The following is an 18,564-nucleotide window of genomic DNA, read 5'->3' as shown; positions in this document are numbered from 1 at the left end:
ACAATGTGATTTTCTGGATTTTTTTTTCTCATTTTGTCTGTCATAGTTGACGTGTACCTATGATATAAATTACAGGCCTCTCTCATCTTTTTAAGTGGGAGAACTTGCACAATTGGTGGCTGACTAAATACTTTTTTTCCCCACTGTATGTCATCAATGGAATATTTATTAATTGTTAATGAGTCAAATAAAATATACTTCCTGATGACCTGTCCCAAGGTGGTAAGGGTTTGCAACAACACATCCGCCACGCTGACCCTCAACGCACCCCTGAGGGGCCCCTGTGTTGAGGGTCAGTGTGGCGGATGTGTTGTTGCAAACCCTTACCACCTTGGGACAGGTCGTCAGGAAGTCCAGGATCCAGTTAAAGAGGGAGGTGTTCAGTCCCAGGGTCCTGAGCTTAGTGATGAGCTTGGAGGGCACTATGGTGTTGAACACTGAGCTGTAGTCAATGAACAGCATTGTCACATAGGTGTTCCTCTTCTCCAGGTGGGAGATGGCAATGTGGAGTACAATAGAGATTGTGTCATCTGTGGACCTGTTGGGGCGGTATGCAAATTGGATTGGGTCCAGAGTGTCTTGGATGATGGTGTTGATGTGAGCCATGACCAGCCTTTCAAAGAATTTCATGGCTACAGATGTCAGTGCCATGGGCGATAGTCATTTAGACAGGTTACCTTGCCGTTCTTGGGCACAGGGACTATGGTGGTCTGCTTGAAACATGTACTGTAGGTATTATAGACTGGGTCAGGGAGAGGTTGAAAATGTGAAAAAGTTAAGACACCCGCCAGCTGGTCAGCGCATGCTCCGAGTACGCGTCCTGGTAATTCCTGGTAACGCATCCTGGTAATGCTGCCTTGTGATTGTAAACCTTTTTTAAGGTTTTACTCACATCGGCTACGGAGTGTGAGTTTACAGAGTCGTCCGGAACTGCTGGTGCTCTCATGCATGGTTCAATGTTGCTTGCCTCGATGCGAGCATAGAAGGCATTTATACTGAACAAAAATATAAACGCAACAATAAAAGAACCCAGAAATGTTCCTTACGCACAAAAAGCTTATTTCTCTCAAACATTGTGGACAAATTTGTTTACATCCCTGTTAGTGAGCATTTCTCCTTTGCCAAGATAATCCATCCACCTGACAGGTGTGGCATATCAAGAAGCTGATTAAACAGCATGATGATTACACAGGTGCAGCTTGTGCTGGGGACAATAAAAGGCCACTCTAAAATGTGCCGTTTTGTCCTACAAGACAATGCCACAGATGTCTCAAGTTTTGAGGGAGCATGGAATTGGCATGCTGATTGCAGGAATGTCCACCAGAGCTGTTGCCAGAGAATTGAATGTTCAACGTCCAATGTTCAATGGGCGAACGTTGTTTTAGAGAATTTGGCAGTACGTCCAACCGGCCTCACACCTGCAGATGACGTGTAACCACAACAGCCCAGGACCTCCATATCCGGCTTCTTCACCTGCAGGATCATAACTGACTTCAGTGGGCAAATGGTCACCTTCGATGGCCGCTGGCACACTGAAGAAGTGTGCTCTTCATGGATGAATCCCGGTTTCAACTGTACCGGGCAGATGGCAGACAGCGTGTATGGCGTCATGTGGGCGAGTGGTTTGCTGATGTCAACTTTATGAACAGAGTGCCCCATGGTGGCGGTGGCGGTGGGGTTATGGTATGGGATGGCATAAGCTACGGACAACGAACACAATTGCATTTGATTAATGGCCATTTCAATACACAGAGATAACGTGACAAGATCCTTAGGTCGATTGTTGTGCAATTCATTCGCCACCATCACCTCATGTTTCAGCATGATAATGCACGACCCCATGTCGCAACAATCTGTACACAATTCCTGGAAGCTGAAAATGTCCCCGTTTTTCCATGGCCTGCATATTCACCAGACATGTCACCCATTGAGCATGTTTGGGATGCTCTGGATCGACATGTACGACAGCGTGTTCCAGTTCCCGCCAATTTCCAGCAACTTCGCACAGCCATTGAAGAGGACCGGGACAACATTCCACAGGGCATAGTCAACAGCCTGATCAACTCTATGCGAAGGAGATGTGTCGCGCTGCATGAGGCAAATGGTGGTCACATCAGATAATGACTGGTTTTCTGATCCATGCCCCTACCTTATTTTTAAGGTATTTGTGACCAACAGACGCATGTCTGTATTCCCAGTCATGTAAAATCCATTTATTAGGGCCTAACACATTTATTTCAATTGAATGATTTCCTTATATTAACTGTAACTCAGTATAATCTTTGAAATTGTTGCATGTTGCATTTATATTTTTGGTCTGTGTAGCTCATCTGATAGGCTCGCATCACTGGGCAGCTCGCGACTGGGTTTCCCTTTGTAATCCATGATAGTTTGCCAGCCTTGCCACATCCGACGAGGTCATAGCGGGATTTCTTATAAGCATCTGGATTTGTGTCCCGCTCCTTGAAAGCGGCAGCTCTAGCCTTTTGCTCAGTGTGGATGTTGCCTGTAATCCATGGCTTCTCGTTGGGATATGTACGTACGGTCACTGTGGGGACGACATCGTCGATGCACTTATTAATGAAGCCGGTGACTGATGTGGTAAACTCCTCAATGTTATCGGATGAATCACGGAACATATTCCAGTCTGTGCTAGTGAAACAGTGCTGTAGCTTAGCATCCGCTTCATCGGACCACTTCCGTATTGAGCTCGTCACTGGTACTTCCTGTTTGAGTTTTTGCTTGTAAGTAGGAATCAGGAGGATAGAGTTATGGTGAGATTTGCCAAAGGGAGGGCGAGGGAGAGCCTTGTATGCGTTTCTATGAGTGGAGTAAATGTGATCTAGAGTTTTGTTCCCTCTTGTTGCACAGGTGACATGCTGGTAAACATTTTGTAAAACTGATTTCAGTTTCCCTGCATTAAAATCAGCGGCCAAGAGAAGTGCCATCTAGTGGATTTGCATTTTCTTGTACCTCAGTTGATGATTAATGTACATCCTCATAACCCACTTATAAACCATTTACTAATTATGAATAAACTATTTTGCAGCCCCTAATCTAAAGTGTGACTATATATACTTTATAAGCGTTTATAAATGACTTACCACCTCCCAAAAGCTAGCCACATTAGTAGACAGTACCTGATGCTCCACGCTAGCCTAGCATGCTGACAAAAATGGCAGTTTAATTAAAAACGAGCAGTATTTCAATCCTCTCGATATTGCGGCTTGGATAATGGTAAATTAGGAGTACAGTGACACCTTCCATCCCTGGATTGGGGTACATTTTCAAGCCATATCCCTTGTTCGTCACCGCGGTGGCATAGGACTGAACTTCAAGTCGAGTTTTGGATAACTAAGCACAGTAACATAATTCAACAAAAAATATGCTATTCTGTTCTTTTGAAATACATTTTCTTAATATCATAATGTTTCTTTAGACTAGCCTAAATGAAAAATGTATTTATTTGTGATGGTGTATATTAAATGGATTTCTTTGTTAAAATGTAGACGCCCCAAGCGTCATTGGCAGCTATTTGTATTAATCGAGGCCCGGCTATTCTAGTGTTAAACGGCCATATAGCACTGCACATATGCTTTTGCTTCAAGTGCAAGTTGCTGAAGTTGAGGATCACTTGTGATTTATCAGGCCTTTGTTAATGGCTGCAGTTATGAAGCTTATGAATTATGTAACTGAAATTGTTCAAGCAAGTGTCAGGTACTTCCTACTAATGTGGCCAGCTTTTGAGGAGTAACAAGTCATTTATATAGTATACACTGAGTACACAAAACATTAAGAACACCTGCTCTTTCCATGACATAGACTGACCAGGTGAAAGCTATGATCCCTTATTGATGTCACTCGTTAAATCCACTTCAAAGATGAGGGGGAAGAGACAGGTTACACAAGGATGTTTAAGCCTTGAGACAATTGAGACATGGATTGTGTATGTGTGCCATTCAGAGTGTGAATGGGCAAGAGCAAGACAAAAATATTTAAGTGCATTTGAACGGGGTATGGTAGTAGGTGCCAGTTGCTCCGTTTTGTGTCAAGAACTTCAATGCTGCTTGGTTTTTCACACTCAACAGTTTCTCGTGTGTATCAAGAATGGCCCACCAGGCTGTTCTGAGGGTTCCTAATGTTTGGTATACTCACTGTATATAGTGCAGATTAGGGGGTGCAAAATAGTTGACTAATAATTAGTCAATGGTTTATAAGGAGCTACATTAATCATCAACTGAGGTATTAGTAAGTGCATGTACTCACATTTACAAATGCACTCATTATCAATAAAAAAATATCTCATTCATGAAATATTATAAACACATTCATAAATATGTAAATAAATGCTGAGTCAAACCATTAATCAACCGTTAACAAATGCCTTATAAATAATCAAAAGAGTTGACAATAACTCCTTTATAGCTGGTTTATAAGTATATTATTAATAATTTACAAATTGTGAACATACTATGATCAAACACCTTATTAATTATCTCATAAATCAATAATGCATAATTTAAATAGTGTTAATAAATGCGTAAATGACTTAAAATATTGCTTATTGACATTTACAAATGAAGGAACAATTATTAATACATGGTAAGTACACTCTTTATAAACTGTTTATAAATGGTTTATTAAGGGGCCTTAATATAAAGTGTTACCACAGCTTTTTGAGGCATCACTTCATATTCACTTGCAAAGAGCCCAAGTGAGAATAACAATGTACTTGCAAAGGTCGTACAGCTACCCAATCTAATTGTTGCCAAATTAAAATATGCACACAATCACTCTCTATCATCTTGGTCTGGTACAGTACGACTAGGGAAGCCGGGCAGTGTTGGCTTTGAGCGCTAACACTCTCTCACCTCTCCTCCATGGTGCTCAAAGTCACATGCATTCAGCCTCACCCAGAAGGACAGCAGCTGAGTCACCGGCAGCCAGCTTGCCAGTTAACAACAACAAACATTCCAACAACATTTCCATCTAGCTTCTATTTGGTTGTGAGATAACATTGCAGTGTAAGAGATTACTCTTTTTTATTTGAATTGATGTTTGTCCTTTATTTTTATTTTTAGATTTTATTTTAGATTTTATAAATGATACAAAACATACACATACAAATGAAAAGATCATACAAACATCAACTACATCACACCTGCCCAGACCCACTGGCACACACCCCCATCATGCATGTGACCTCTACGCATAGTCACTTTAATAACTCTACCTACATGTACATATTACCTCAATTACCTTGACTAACCGGTGCCCCCGCACATTGATTCGGTACCGGTACCCCCTGTATATAGCCTCGCTATTGTTATTTTTACTGCTGCTCTTTAATTATTTGTTACTTTTATTTCGTATTATTTTCTATTGTATTTTTGTGTGATGTTTTTTGGTATTCTTTCTTAAAACTGCATTGTTAGTTAAGGGCTTGTAAGTAAGCATTTCACTGTAAGGTGAAACCTGTTGTATTTGGCGCATGTGACAAATACAATTTGATTTGATTTGATCTCCAACGCCCGCATGATTTTATTACTTTTTTGTCAAAATGTAGTGTTGCAGAAACGGTCTGACAAGGTGAAAGGAAAACGTTCTCTTCATGTCATGATTCCATGTTCTGGGTGAGCTACTTAAGTCAGGCATATATTAACTATTATCTAGGTTACTCTTCCTTAACCAGTGATGTATGAAGACTAGAGACTGCTTACTTTGCCGTGCATGAGGAGGCGGATGGTGAGGGTGACATTGAGGCCGCCCTCTGGCTGGACTTTGTTGGGTTCCATACTGGGAGTGGAGGTGAAGAGAGGAGGAGTGTGGTCGTGAAGAGGGTTTCCTCAGGAATGGAAGGAGTGTGATGGTACAGTAGCCAGCAAGTCACCTGCAACACAACAAGGAGATACCAACATACCCAGAAAGGTTAGGTCAATCAATCAATCAACTAATCAAAGTTTAGGTCATGTGACTGATTTTAGACATGAGTACACAATTCTTCCATCCAGAACACGACAATAATAACCATTCATGTTGGGTCCATTTAATTTGGATTCCAGACAATTTAGTAAATGTAATTTCAGTTGACATGAAGGAGATTGTCTATAATAAAATACAAAAAGTCAATTTGAAATCTAATTGGGTTTCATTCCAGCCATGTACTGAAATGGCTGGAATTGACTTCAATGCTGGTCTGATCTGCTTGAATAGATTTAACGGATCATCTTCATGAGAGCTTATAACACAAGGGGAGCACCTCTCAAACTCTAATCAGGACATGCTTCTCATATGTTGTTACAAGTAGGATCAGATGAATCAATAAGAAAGGTTTTACAACTAACACATTAAATTAGTGACCATCGCAAGTAGATCTCAACTCAATCGTACACTTGCCACTGTACTTTTACCGTTCTTAAAACACCTTTAACATCTGGCATGGCAGACAGACTTCTCAGCAAGAGGGGGTTTTCAGTACACCAGTGCTGGAAAGTGAATTAAAGCCACAGTCTAAAAATGAGTTCAGCAGCCTTGCTAAGATCCTATATTCATATTTCACAGGACTGCACTGAAGCTCAAATTGCATGGTGACAGCAAATGCATCACCTCCACACTTGGCTATGAATTTCAGGCAGGGTTGGGGAGTAACGGATTACATGTAATCACTAACATGTAATTTGATTAGGGGAAAAATTGTAATCAGTTGTGTTGACAGCTAAAACATTGTTACAGATACTTTTGAAAACTAGATGATTACTTCTGGGATTACTTTTCAATTCAGAAAGGATGTTTGTGAAGGGGACTTGTATTCTCAATGACATTCAATTCCTTTTGGTCTTCTTCTAATGCCTCTAAAGGGGAAAGTAATCAGATTACGTTACTGAGTTTGCATAATCTAAAAGTTATGTTACTGATATAAAATGTGGACAGGTAACTAGTGAATGTAACAGATTACATTTAGAAAGTAGCCTACCCAACCCTGATTTTGGCGCTTCCAATGTTGACTTCCTCATTCAAGCACCAGGAACAAAGTACAGAAAAAGTGTCCAAGCTCACCTGAAGTCCATACAATGTAGCAGTTTACACACACTACATTACCAAAAGTATATGGACACCTGCTCGTCGAACATCTCATTCCAAAATCATGGGCAATAATATGGAGTTGGTCCCCCCTTTGTTGCTATAACAGCCTCCACTCTTCTGGGAAGGTTTTCCACTAGATGTTGGAAGATTGCTGCGGGGACTTGCTTCCATTCAGCCACAAGAGCATTAGTGAGGTCGGGCACTAATGTTGGGAGATTAGGCCTGGCTCGCAGTCGGCATTCCAATTCATCCCAAATGTGTTTGATGGGGTTGAGGTCAGGGCTCTGTGCAGGCCAGTCAAGTTCTTCCACACCGATCTCGACAAACCGTTTCTGTATTGACCTCGCTTTGTGCACTGGGCCATTGTCATGCTGAAACAGGAAAGGGCCTTCCCCAAACTGTTGCCACAAAGTTGGAAGCACAGAATCGTCTAGAATGTCATAGAACAACATTCGGAGAGTACGACCCTGCCTTACACAAGAAGCGGCACAGGTCCTAATCCAGGCACTTGTCATCACCCGTCTGGATTACTGCAACTCGCTGTTGGCTGGGCTCCCTGCCTGTGCCATTAAACCCCTACAACTCATCCAGAATGCCGGAGCCCGTCTGGTGTTCAACCTTCCCAAGTTCTCTCACGTCACTCCGCTCCTCCGCACACTCCACTGGCTTCCAGTTGAAGCTTGCATCTGCTACAAGACCATGGTGCTTGCCTACGGAGCTGTGAGGGGAACGGCACCTCTGTACCTTCAGGCTCTGATCAGTCCCTACACCCAAACGAGGGCATTGCATTCATCCACCTCTGGCCTGCTGGCCCCCCTACCTCTGCGGAAGCACAGTTCCCGCTCAGCCCAGTCAAAACTGTTCACTGCTCTGGCACCCCAATGGTGGAACAAGCTCCCTCACGACGCCAGGACAGCGGAGTCACTCACCACCTTCCGGAGACACTTGAAACCCCACCTCTTTAAAGAATACCTGGGATAGGATAAAGTAATCCTTCTACCCCCAAATTTAAAAATTAAATAAAAATAATATATTGTAAAGTGGTTATCCCACTGGCTATAGTGTGAATGCACCAATTTGTAAGTCGCTCTGGATAAGAGCGTCGGCTAAATGACATAAATCTAATGTAAGCTGTAGCGTTAAGATTTCCCTTCACTGGAACTAAGGGGCCTAGCCCGAACCATGAAAAACAGCCCCAGACCACTATTCCTCCTCCACCAAACTTTATAGTTGGCACTATGCATTTGGGCAGGTAGCGTTCTCCTGGCATCCGCCAAACCCAGATTCGTTCGTCGGAATGCCAGAAGGTGAAGCGTGATTCATCAATCCAGAGAACGCATTTCCACTGCTCCAGGGTCCAATGGCGGCAAGCTTTACACCACTCCAGCCAACGCTTGGCATTGGTGATCTTAGGCTTGTGTGCGGCTGCTCTGCCCTGGAACCCCATTTCATGAAGCTCCCAACTAACAGTTATTGTGCTGACATTACTTCAAGAGGCAGTTTGGAACTCGGTAGTGAGTGTTGCAACCGAGGACAGATGATTTTTCAGCACTCGGCAGTCCTATTCTGTGAACTTGTGTGGCCTACCACTTCGCAGCTAAGCCGTTGTTGCTCCTAGAAGTTTCCACTTCACAATAACAGCACTTACAGTTGACCGGGGCAGCTTTAGCAGGGCAGAAATTTAACAAACTGTCTTGTTGGAAAGGTGGCATCCTATGACGGCGCCACATTGAAAGTCACTGAGCTCTTCAGTACTGGCCATTCTACTGCCAATATTTGTCTATGGAGATTGCATGGCTGTGTGCTCGATTTTATACATCTCTCAGCAACGGCTGTGGCTGAAATAGCCAAATCCACTAATTTGAAGGTGTGTCCACACACTTTTGGTGTAAATACAGTGGTTCTTAAGTGCCAACTTAGTTTTTACCTATAGTCTTGTAAGGAAATGGCCCCTTTGGAAATGTTGTGAATTCGTTGGCAGGTCTTTTTTTGGTTTTGTTCAAGATAGAATGAAAAGGTGTGTGCCAGACCATTCCAACTGAAAATTGAAGAAACAATGATTGATATTTAAAATGTGTCTTTCAAAGCATAATGGTACAGCATTACATCCTTTTCATTACTCCTGAAGAACATCCATTATGAGTGGATGGTGCCCCTTTCTGCATCCCAGACACAGTGACACATACAGTTCTACTTTAGGCCATACAGTTATCTTTGATACAGCGGCGGAGCACAATTGGGTTCAGTTTTAATGTTTTATATTAATGTTTTTCATATGGGTCTTTGATCAAAGGATTGAGAGACTGAAATGCGCCATCACCTCGATAACTTGCGGCTGTTGCGGTCCATCCAAAATGCGTTAGCGAGGTGGGTGAGTCGAAAAAAACCAAACTGAGTTATCAAGGGGCAGTGTATCATGCTTTGACTCAATTTGGTGTCAGCAGGCTATACAGTTCAGTGGTAAGGATGGAGACTAGGAGTGATAGGCAGAATAGGAAAATAAGTTACTTTGCATGACATACAGTGGCTTGCGAAAGTATTCACCCCCCTTGGCATTTTTCCTATTTTGTTGCCTTACAACCTGGAATGAAAAGGGATTTTTGGGGGGTTTGTATCATTTGATTTACACAACATGCCTACCACTTTGAAGATACAAAAACCATTTTTGTGTGAAACAAACAAGAAATAAGAAAAAAAAACAGAAAACTTGAGCGTGCATAACTATTCACCCCCACAAAGTCAATACTTTGTAGAGCCACCTTTTGCAGCAATTACAGCTGCAAGTCTTTTGGGGTATTTCTCTATAAACTTGGCACATCTGGCCACTGGGATTTTTGCCCATTCTTCAAGGCAAAACTGCTCCAGCTCCTTCAAGTTGGATGGGTTCCGCTGGTGTACAGCAATCTTTAAGTCATACCACGGATTCTCAATTGGATTGAGGTCAGGGCTTTGACTAGGCCATTCCAAGACATTTAAATGTTTCCCCTTAAACCCCTCGAGTGTTGCTTTAGAAGTATGCTTAGGGTCATTGTCCTGCTGGAAGGTGAACCTCCGTCCCAGTCTCAAATCTCTGGAAGACTGAAACAGGTTTCCCTCAAGAATTCCCTGTATTTAGCACCATCCATCATTCCTTCAATTCTGACCAGTTTCCTAGTCCCTGCCGATGAAACACATCCCCACAGCATGATGCTGCCACCACCATGCTTCACTGTGGGGATGGTGTTTTCGGGGTGATGAGAGGTGTTGGGTTTGCTCCAGACAAAGACATTTTCCTTGATGGCCAAAAAGCTCATCTGACCAGAGTACCTTCTTCCATATGTTTGGGGAGTCTCCCACATGCCTTTTGGTGAACAACAAACGTGTTTGCTTATTTTTTTCTTTAAGCAATGGCTTTTTTCTGGCCACTCTTCCATAAAGCCCAGCTCTGTGGAGTGTACGGCTTAAAGTGGTCCTATGGACAGATACTCCAATCTCCGCTGTGGAGCTTTGCAGCTCCTTCAGGGTTATCTTTGGTCCCTTTGTTGCTTCTCTGATTATTGCCCTCCTTGCCTGGTCCATGGGTTTTGGTGAGCGGCCCTCTCTTGGCAGGTTTGTTGTGGTGCCATATACTTTCCATTTTTTAATAATGGATTTAATGGTGCTCCGTTGGATGTTCAAAGTTTCGAATATTTTTTTATAACCCAACCCTGATCTGTACTTCTCCACAACTTTGTCCCTGACCTGTTTGGAGAGCTCCTTGGTCTTCATGGTGCCGCTTGCTTGGTGGTGCCCCTTGCTTAGTGGTGTTGCAGACTCTGGAGCCTTTCAGAACAGGTGTATATATACACTGAGATCATGTGACAGATCATGTGACACTTAAATAAAGTCCACCTGTGTGCAATCTAACTAATTATGTGACTTCTGAAGGTAATTGGTTGCACCAGATGTTATTTAGGGGCTTCATAGCAAAGGGGTGAATACATATGCACGCACCACTTTTCCATTATTTATTATAATTTTTTGAAACAAGTAATTTTTTTTATTTCACTTCACCAATTTGGACTAGTTTGTGTATGTCCATTACATGAAATCCAAATGAAAATCCATTTAAATTACAGGTTGTAATGCAACAAAATAGGAAAAATGCCAAGGGGGATGAATACTTTTGCAAGGCACTGTAGATGTGTGGACGTGAGTCATTGATGCACAAATAAATCAAGTTTACACACACATTTCTGTGTGATTGAGTTTAAGTGTGTATGTTTGCATGTGAGTGTATGTATGCATGCACGTGTGTGTGTGTGTGTGTGCTGCATGTCTATGCCTGTGTGGGTATTTGTGAGTATAAGATAAAAAGATGAATAGATAGGCAAGAGGGAACATGGATGAGTTCTATGATAACAGCCAGCCAGTAGTGCTCCCAATCTTCCAGCCCAGCTTCCAGCCCAGGTCATATTGCATAAGACACTATTCCAGGTTAAAAGCAACTGGCAAGTGGACAGACATAAACCCAATCTGATGTCTTGGTGAGATGCATGCCACGGTGGGGTCAACAAACCTGTGCAATGTGCACTGTCCAGACAGGACACATTAAACACCTTTCTCTCTCTACCCAAAGTCCCTACAAGGCCCGTTTTGAGACCAAAGGGAAACTATGCAAAAGAATGGGGCATTGCTGTACAAACATTAAATAAACAATTTGTTTGGTTTTCTTCATCAGTTGATGTACAAGAAACATGCTGGATAAGGTAATTTAAATTGGTAATGGAGGGAACAAAATACTCAATGTTTTCATAAATGAAAATATTTTTCCCAGCTTCCTGCTCTATAGACAGTGGAGTATGCTAGAGTACGTGGAAGACACCCCTTATTACTCCCTCCCAGCCATTACCACTGCCTTCGGCCATATTTGTTGGCCCTAGCTTTCAGCTCCGTAACCACTGCAGTTCATTGTATGGAATTCATTCCACATCCTGCTGATAATATATCAAAGTAACACTTAATTTGCAAGTGCTGGTGTTTTTTTTTATTCAACCCCATATCACTCTCTGCCAGCCATCACCACTGCCATTTGGAAACCTTTTGTGTGGCAGCCACTCTCTCTGGTTGTCTTGACACGCTGACCAGCATAGTCTTCATTATCAAACACAACCACGCTTCATAGCTGTGGCCAGATTTGAACCTCCATCCTCTGCCTAAAAAGCAAGTCGCAGGGTCGGGATAGTGGCTAGGGGTCGTTTCTGCTGGCCGGCCATACATTTGAATGAGCTTCTTTTTAGAATATGATAATCCCATCCCCATGGCAGTATATGATAAATAAAAATGACATCTATTGTTATAATGTTATTTGTAGTGTATGTAATTTCATGTAATTTGCGTGTTTTCCTTGTTGTTATTAGGAGCACTATCTCTCGTGACGTGTGATGTAGAAAGTGGGTCAGGCTTTCCGCTAAAGGGCTTCTGGCCCCTTCTTTGTTGGTAGCTGTTAAATTTAATCATGCTTAACGCCTGGTCAAACTGCTACCCAAATTGTATTTTTTCCATTCTCCATTTCCATTTGTGTGTTGAAACTGAAATTCTGTATGCAGTATACATGCAACCACACCAATCTACACCAAATCCCAATTACATTAAATCACCTTGGACTGGGAGTCAAGTAATGTAACAATTTCACCTGCAAATATCACTATTGTTGTAAAATAGTCGCTTCTTTTCTAGTGAGGGGTTGTTACAGCCACCCTCAGTGCCTATAAACAGCAAAGTGTCCTTGATTCATAACTAGTTCTCATTCTCAGAGGTTAAAAAAATGTATCCATATAATACTATTTCATGTCCCTCTGACCAACCTGTACCCTTCACCTGGAGTTCACAATAATTTTACAGTGGCGACACTCTTTTTTCTATGCTGTTTTCATGGACATAGAGAGTCTGGACTGTTAACTCTGCTATGAGTTTGCAACAACAAATTTCCAGCCAGACCCGGATTTAACTTAGGGCTATCATCTCTTTTGTCCATACCAAAGAACCCAAACATGCCCCTTCTCACTAAATGACTGTCTCGATAAAATTTTATTTTTCAAATTGAGATTATAAATCAAAATGTAACTGACACCACAGTCTCTTTTATTAATTAGTTTGAATTTGGGGATTTTTTTCTTCTATCCTCACCTGATAGAAATACTAGTGTTTGAACGAGCTTACTATTGCAAGAAAGTCATCTATCCGCTATCAACCTATTCAGTGGCTCAATGTAGGCTACTTAGGAATATCAAGAGACAACAGTTATTAACAATGGCTCTTTAAGATTATGTTTTAACCAATTACTTGATACTACAATACTAATCTGTGATGTTAACTAGGATATGCCAGTAGACAGAGAACACCATCAGTTGTTGGTTTATAATATGGCTGTGTATAATCCGCACCAATTTGTGAATCATTCTTGGGTTTGATGACACAGCTCTTTCTGGGCATATTGCCCAAAATACATGGCAGAAGTTGAGTGGTATTGTGCATGTAAACACGGACCTTTCTTGATTAAATGTGATAAAGCTATATCAAACAACCCCATCTGCGTTGCGTCATTTACAGCTCTTTTGACAGGGAATCTCTCAAATGTCACTCCAGTAAGTATCTCCCATGGCGATCTACAGCTATGGCATTCCATATCACTGAGAGAGCGCAGTTCATTGCCGGTAAACGTAATGAAAATAATTCAGGCTCCCTCCTCAAAAATACATTATGAATAAAGTAATGAGACATCTGGACTGAGGAGGACACAAGCCAAACAGGGAGATGACAGTCAGTAGGCTTGATTATCTCTGTAGGCTTTATTATTTATTATCTCCTGAGTGGCGCAGTGGCCTAAGGCACTGCATCGCAGTGCTAACTGTGCCACTAGAGATCCTGGTTCGAATCCAGGCTCTGTCGCCGCCAGCCGCGACCGGGAGACTCATGGGCGGCGCACAATTGGCCCAGTGTCGTCCAGGGTAGGGGAGGGAATGGCCGGCAGGGATGTAGCTCAGTTGATAGAGCATGGCGTTTGCAACGCCAGGGTTGTGGGTTCGATTCCCACGGAGGGCCAGTGTAAAAAAAATATGTATTCACTAACTGTAAGTCGCTCTGGATAAGAGCGTCTGCTAAATGACTAAAAATGTAAAATCTCTGTGGCATGACTCAAGAGGTAGATTTTGACGGTGGATTTTATTGGTGGTCTACACTGCACCATTCGATGTGAGCCAATGAGAAGGCTTTTTCCTGACCATTTTGCTGTGATATTCTAATTGTTGGGGTCGAGGGAGATCAATTGAGCATGCTTTAAAAAACATTGAATGCCACATACAGTATTTCACAAAATGGTAAAAATGATCTCCTTTATTTCAAAAAATCATGGAAATCAAATTGCCACCTTATTGCCTTCGATCTTGAAACCTGGCTGACAATTAGTATAGTCATGGTCCACAGATCAAGTTGTTCTAGGCTGAGCTCAAGGGAACTTGGCAGAGAGACCTGGCCAGATCGAGGGCCATGATTTATCGTATTAGCCACATCAATACTCCTGTCAGTGGATAAAAGACTGCAGTGTAAGAGGAAGTGACAGTGTTCATTAGCGACACTGTTGCTCATGTGAGATTTCAGGGCAAATTACCGCCTGGGGGCATGGTGCCTTTTGTTCCCTCCTCTAACAAACCCTCCTCAGCCATAACCCACAATGCACTGCATACAAGAAGAGACAAAATCGGACCAAAAATGGAGGAGAGGATGAAAAAGTAACAGAAAGAGGAAAGGAGGAATGTGGGAAAAGGGTGCTCGGAGCTACCATCCTGCTTTCTCTCCACTCCCAATTGTGATTTCTCTGAAAGGACGACACAGGTATTAGCAGAAACAAATTGCTTTCCCCCCCCACACACTCAGGGTAGACAGTCCATTCAGACAGAATATGAAAAGAGCGGAACTACCTTTTTCCTGCAGACAACTCATACATGTACCAAACAAAGTACCTCTATTAAGGAATGCGTAAACTGAGCTTGTTATACACTGGAGGTGGCAAATACCTTGCTTTCCTTGAGCAATGAACTACAGGTAACTGCCAAAACAAAGGAAACACCAACATAAAGTGTCTTAATAGGGTGTTGGGCCACCATAAGCCAGAACAGTTTCAATGCACTTTGGCATAGATTCTACAAGAGTCTGGAACTCTATTGGAGGGATGCGACACCATTCTTCCACGAGAAATTCCATAATTTGGTGTTTTGTTGATGGTGGTGGAAAACGCTGTTTCAGATGCCGCTCCAAATCTCCCATAAGTGTTCATATGTGTTGAGATCTGGTGACTGAACCCATGGCATATAGTTTACATCATTTTCATGCTCATCAAACCATTCAATGAGCACTGTTTACGAACATATTAAATCTCTCCCTATCCCAGTCTGCTGTCCCCACATGCTTCAAGATGGCCACCATTGTTCCTGTACCCAAGAAAGCAAAGGTAACTGAACTAAATGACTATCACCCCGTAGCACTCACCTCTGTCATCATGAGGTGCTTTGAGAGACTAGTCAAGGATCATATCGCCTCTAACTTACCTGTCACCCTAGACCCACTTCATTTTGCTTACCGCCCCAATAGATACACAGACGATGCAATCACCATCACACTGCACACTGCCCTATCTCATCTGGACAAGAGGAATACCTATGTAAGAATGCTGTTAATTGACTACAGCTCAGCATTCAACACCATAGTACCCTCCAAGCTCATCATTAAGCTCGAGGCCCTGGGTCTGAACCCCGCCCTGTGCAACTGGGTCCTGGACTTCCTGACGTGCCGCCCCAAGGGGGTGAAGGTAGGAAACAACATCTTCACTTTGCTCATCATCAACACTGGGGCCCCACAAGGGTGCTTGCTCAGCCCCCTCCTGTAGTCCTTGTTCACCCATGACTGCGTGGCCAAGCACGCCTCCAACTCAATCATCAAGTTTGCAGACGACACAACAGTAGTAGGCTTGATTACCAACAATGACAAGACAGCCTACAGGGAGGAGGTGAGGGCTCTGGGAGTGTGGTGCCAGGAAAATAACCTCTCACTCAACGTCAACAAAACAAAGGAGATGCACCCCCCTATCCACATCGACAGGACCGCAGTGGAGAAGATGGAAAGCTTCAAGTTCCTTGGCGTACACATCACTGACAAACTGAAATGGTCCACCCACGCAGACAGTGTGGTGAAGAAGGCGCAACAGAACCTCTTCAACCTCAGGAGGCTGAAGAAATGTGGCTTTTACAGATGCACAATTGAGAGTATCCTGCAGGGCTGTATCATCGCCTGGTATGGCAACTGCACCGCCCGCAACCGCAGGGCTCTGCAGAGGGTGGTGCGGTCTGCCGAGCACATTACCGGGGGCAAACTATTCGCCCTCCAGACAACTACAGCACCCGATGTCACAGGAAGACCAAAAAGATAATCAAGGACATCAACCACCCGAGCCACTGCTTGTTCACCCCGCTATCATCCAGAAAGCGAGGTCAGTACAGGTGCATCAAAGCTGGGACCGAGAGAATGAAAAACAGCTTCTATCTCAAGGCCATCAGACTGTTAAATAGCCATCACTAGCACATTAGAGGCTGCTGCTGCCTATTGAAATCACTGGCCACTTTAAGAAATGGAACACTAGTCAATTTAATAATGTTTACATATCTTGCATTACTCATCTCATATGTATATACAGTATTCTATAATATTCTACTGTATCTTAGTCCATGCCGCTCTGTCATTGCTTGTCCATATATGTATATATTCTTAAATCCCATCCCTTACTAGTTTTGTGGGTATTGGGTATATGTTGTGAAATTGTTAGATATTACTTGTTAGATATTACTGCACTGTCAGAGCTAGAAGCACAAGCATTTCGCTACACCCGCAATAACATCTGCTAAACACATGTATGTGACAAATAAAATTTGATTTGATTTTTGACTTGTGCCCTGTGGATGGGGACATTGTTATCCTATTGGGGCATAGCCATAGTAGCCAAAATAATGGCCAAAATAATGGCATTTTGTACATGACCCTGAGCATGATGGGATGTTAATTGCTTAGTTAACTCAGGAACCACACCTGTATCACTCATTTACTCAAGCTTTTCCATTATTTTGTCAGTTAACTGTACATTATATGGACCACATAAAAATACTATACCATCAGGCTATATTTTCTGGGACTCATGCCACTGTTTCAGAAATAACAGATGTGATATGGCGATGAAAATACAGCATACAGTATATGAATAGTATGTGAACATTGGGGATTTTTTTCATTACCATAGCAGAGTTGTGTTGATTAAGCATACAATAGCAATAATAACAACAACAACAACAACAACAACAACAACAACAACAACAATGGATTAATATAGCTCTTTTATAGGTGCTAAAAGTGCTTTTATGGGGAAAACTCACCACATCCACTGCTAGTGTATAGCCTGACTGCTCCAGTGCTCATATGCAGTGCCTTCGGAAATTATTCAGACTCCTTGACTTTTTCCACATTTTGTTATGTTACAGACTTATTCTAAAATGGATTAAATAAAACATTTTCCTCAGCAATTTACACACAATACCCCATAATGACAAAGTGAAAACAGGTTGTTAGACATTTTTTCACATTAATACAAAATAAAAAACATATATACCATGAGTATTCAGACCCTTTGCTATGAGACTGGAAGTTGAGCTCAGGTGCATCCTGTTTCCATTGATCATCCTTGAGATGTTTCTACAACTTGATTGGAGTCCACCAGTGGTAAATTCAATTGATTGGACATGATATGGAAAGGCACATACGTGTCTATATAAGGTCCCACAGTTGACAGTGCACTTCAGAGCAAAAACCAAGCCATGATGTCGAAGGAATTGTCCGTAGAGCTCCGAGACAGGATTATGTCGAGGCACAGATCTGGGGAAGGGTACCAAAATAATTCTGCAGCATTGAAGGTCCCAAGAACACAGTGGCCTCCATCATTCTTAAATGGAAGAAGTTTGGAACCACCAAGACTCTTCCTAGAGCTGGCCGCCGGGGAAAACTGACCAATCAGGGGAGAAGGGCCTTGGTCAGGGAGGTGAACAAGAACCCGATGGTCACTCTGATAGAGCTCCAGAGTTCCTCTCTGGAGATGGGAGAACCTTCCAGAAGGACAACCATCTCTATAGCACTCCACCAATCAGGCCTTTATGGTAGAGCGGCCAGATGGAAGCCACTCTTCAGTAAAAGGCACATGACAGCCCGCTTGGAGTTTGCCAAAAGGCACCTAAAGACTCTCAGACCATGAGAAACAAGATGCTCTGGTCTGATGAAACCAAGATTAAACTCTTTGGCATGAATGCAAAGCATCACGTCTGGAGGAAACATGGCACCATCCCTACGGGGAAGCATGGTGGTGGCAGCATCATGCTGTGGTTGATGTTTTTCAGTGGCAGGGACTGGGAGACTAGTCAGGATCGAGAG

The 18,564-nt window shown here is 42.7% G+C and overlaps 1 protein-coding gene across 10 annotated transcripts in view; it reads right to left on the bottom strand.

Moving 5' to 3' along the window:
* The window catches only part of LOC121550786 (poly(rC)-binding protein 3), a 232,578-nt gene that overhangs the window by 57,392 nt on the left and 156,622 nt on the right, over positions 1-18,564 (bottom strand). For all 10 annotated transcript variants that reach the window (XM_041863155.2, XM_041863162.2, XM_041863146.2 and 7 more), the window contains one exon: positions 5,721-5,890. In XM_041863155.2, the coding sequence (XP_041719089.1) occupies positions 5,721-5,795 (75 nt within the window). In that variant the 5' untranslated portion in view covers positions 5,796-5,890. The remainder of the gene's footprint in view (positions 1-5,720; positions 5,891-18,564) is intronic.

Source organism: Coregonus clupeaformis, chromosome 4 (genome assembly GCF_020615455.1).
Source record: "Coregonus clupeaformis isolate EN_2021a chromosome 4, ASM2061545v1, whole genome shotgun sequence".
In the NCBI taxonomy this organism is placed as follows: domain Eukaryota; kingdom Metazoa; phylum Chordata; class Actinopteri; order Salmoniformes; family Salmonidae; genus Coregonus; species Coregonus clupeaformis.
This window is presented reverse-complemented; position numbering and strand designations above follow the sequence as displayed.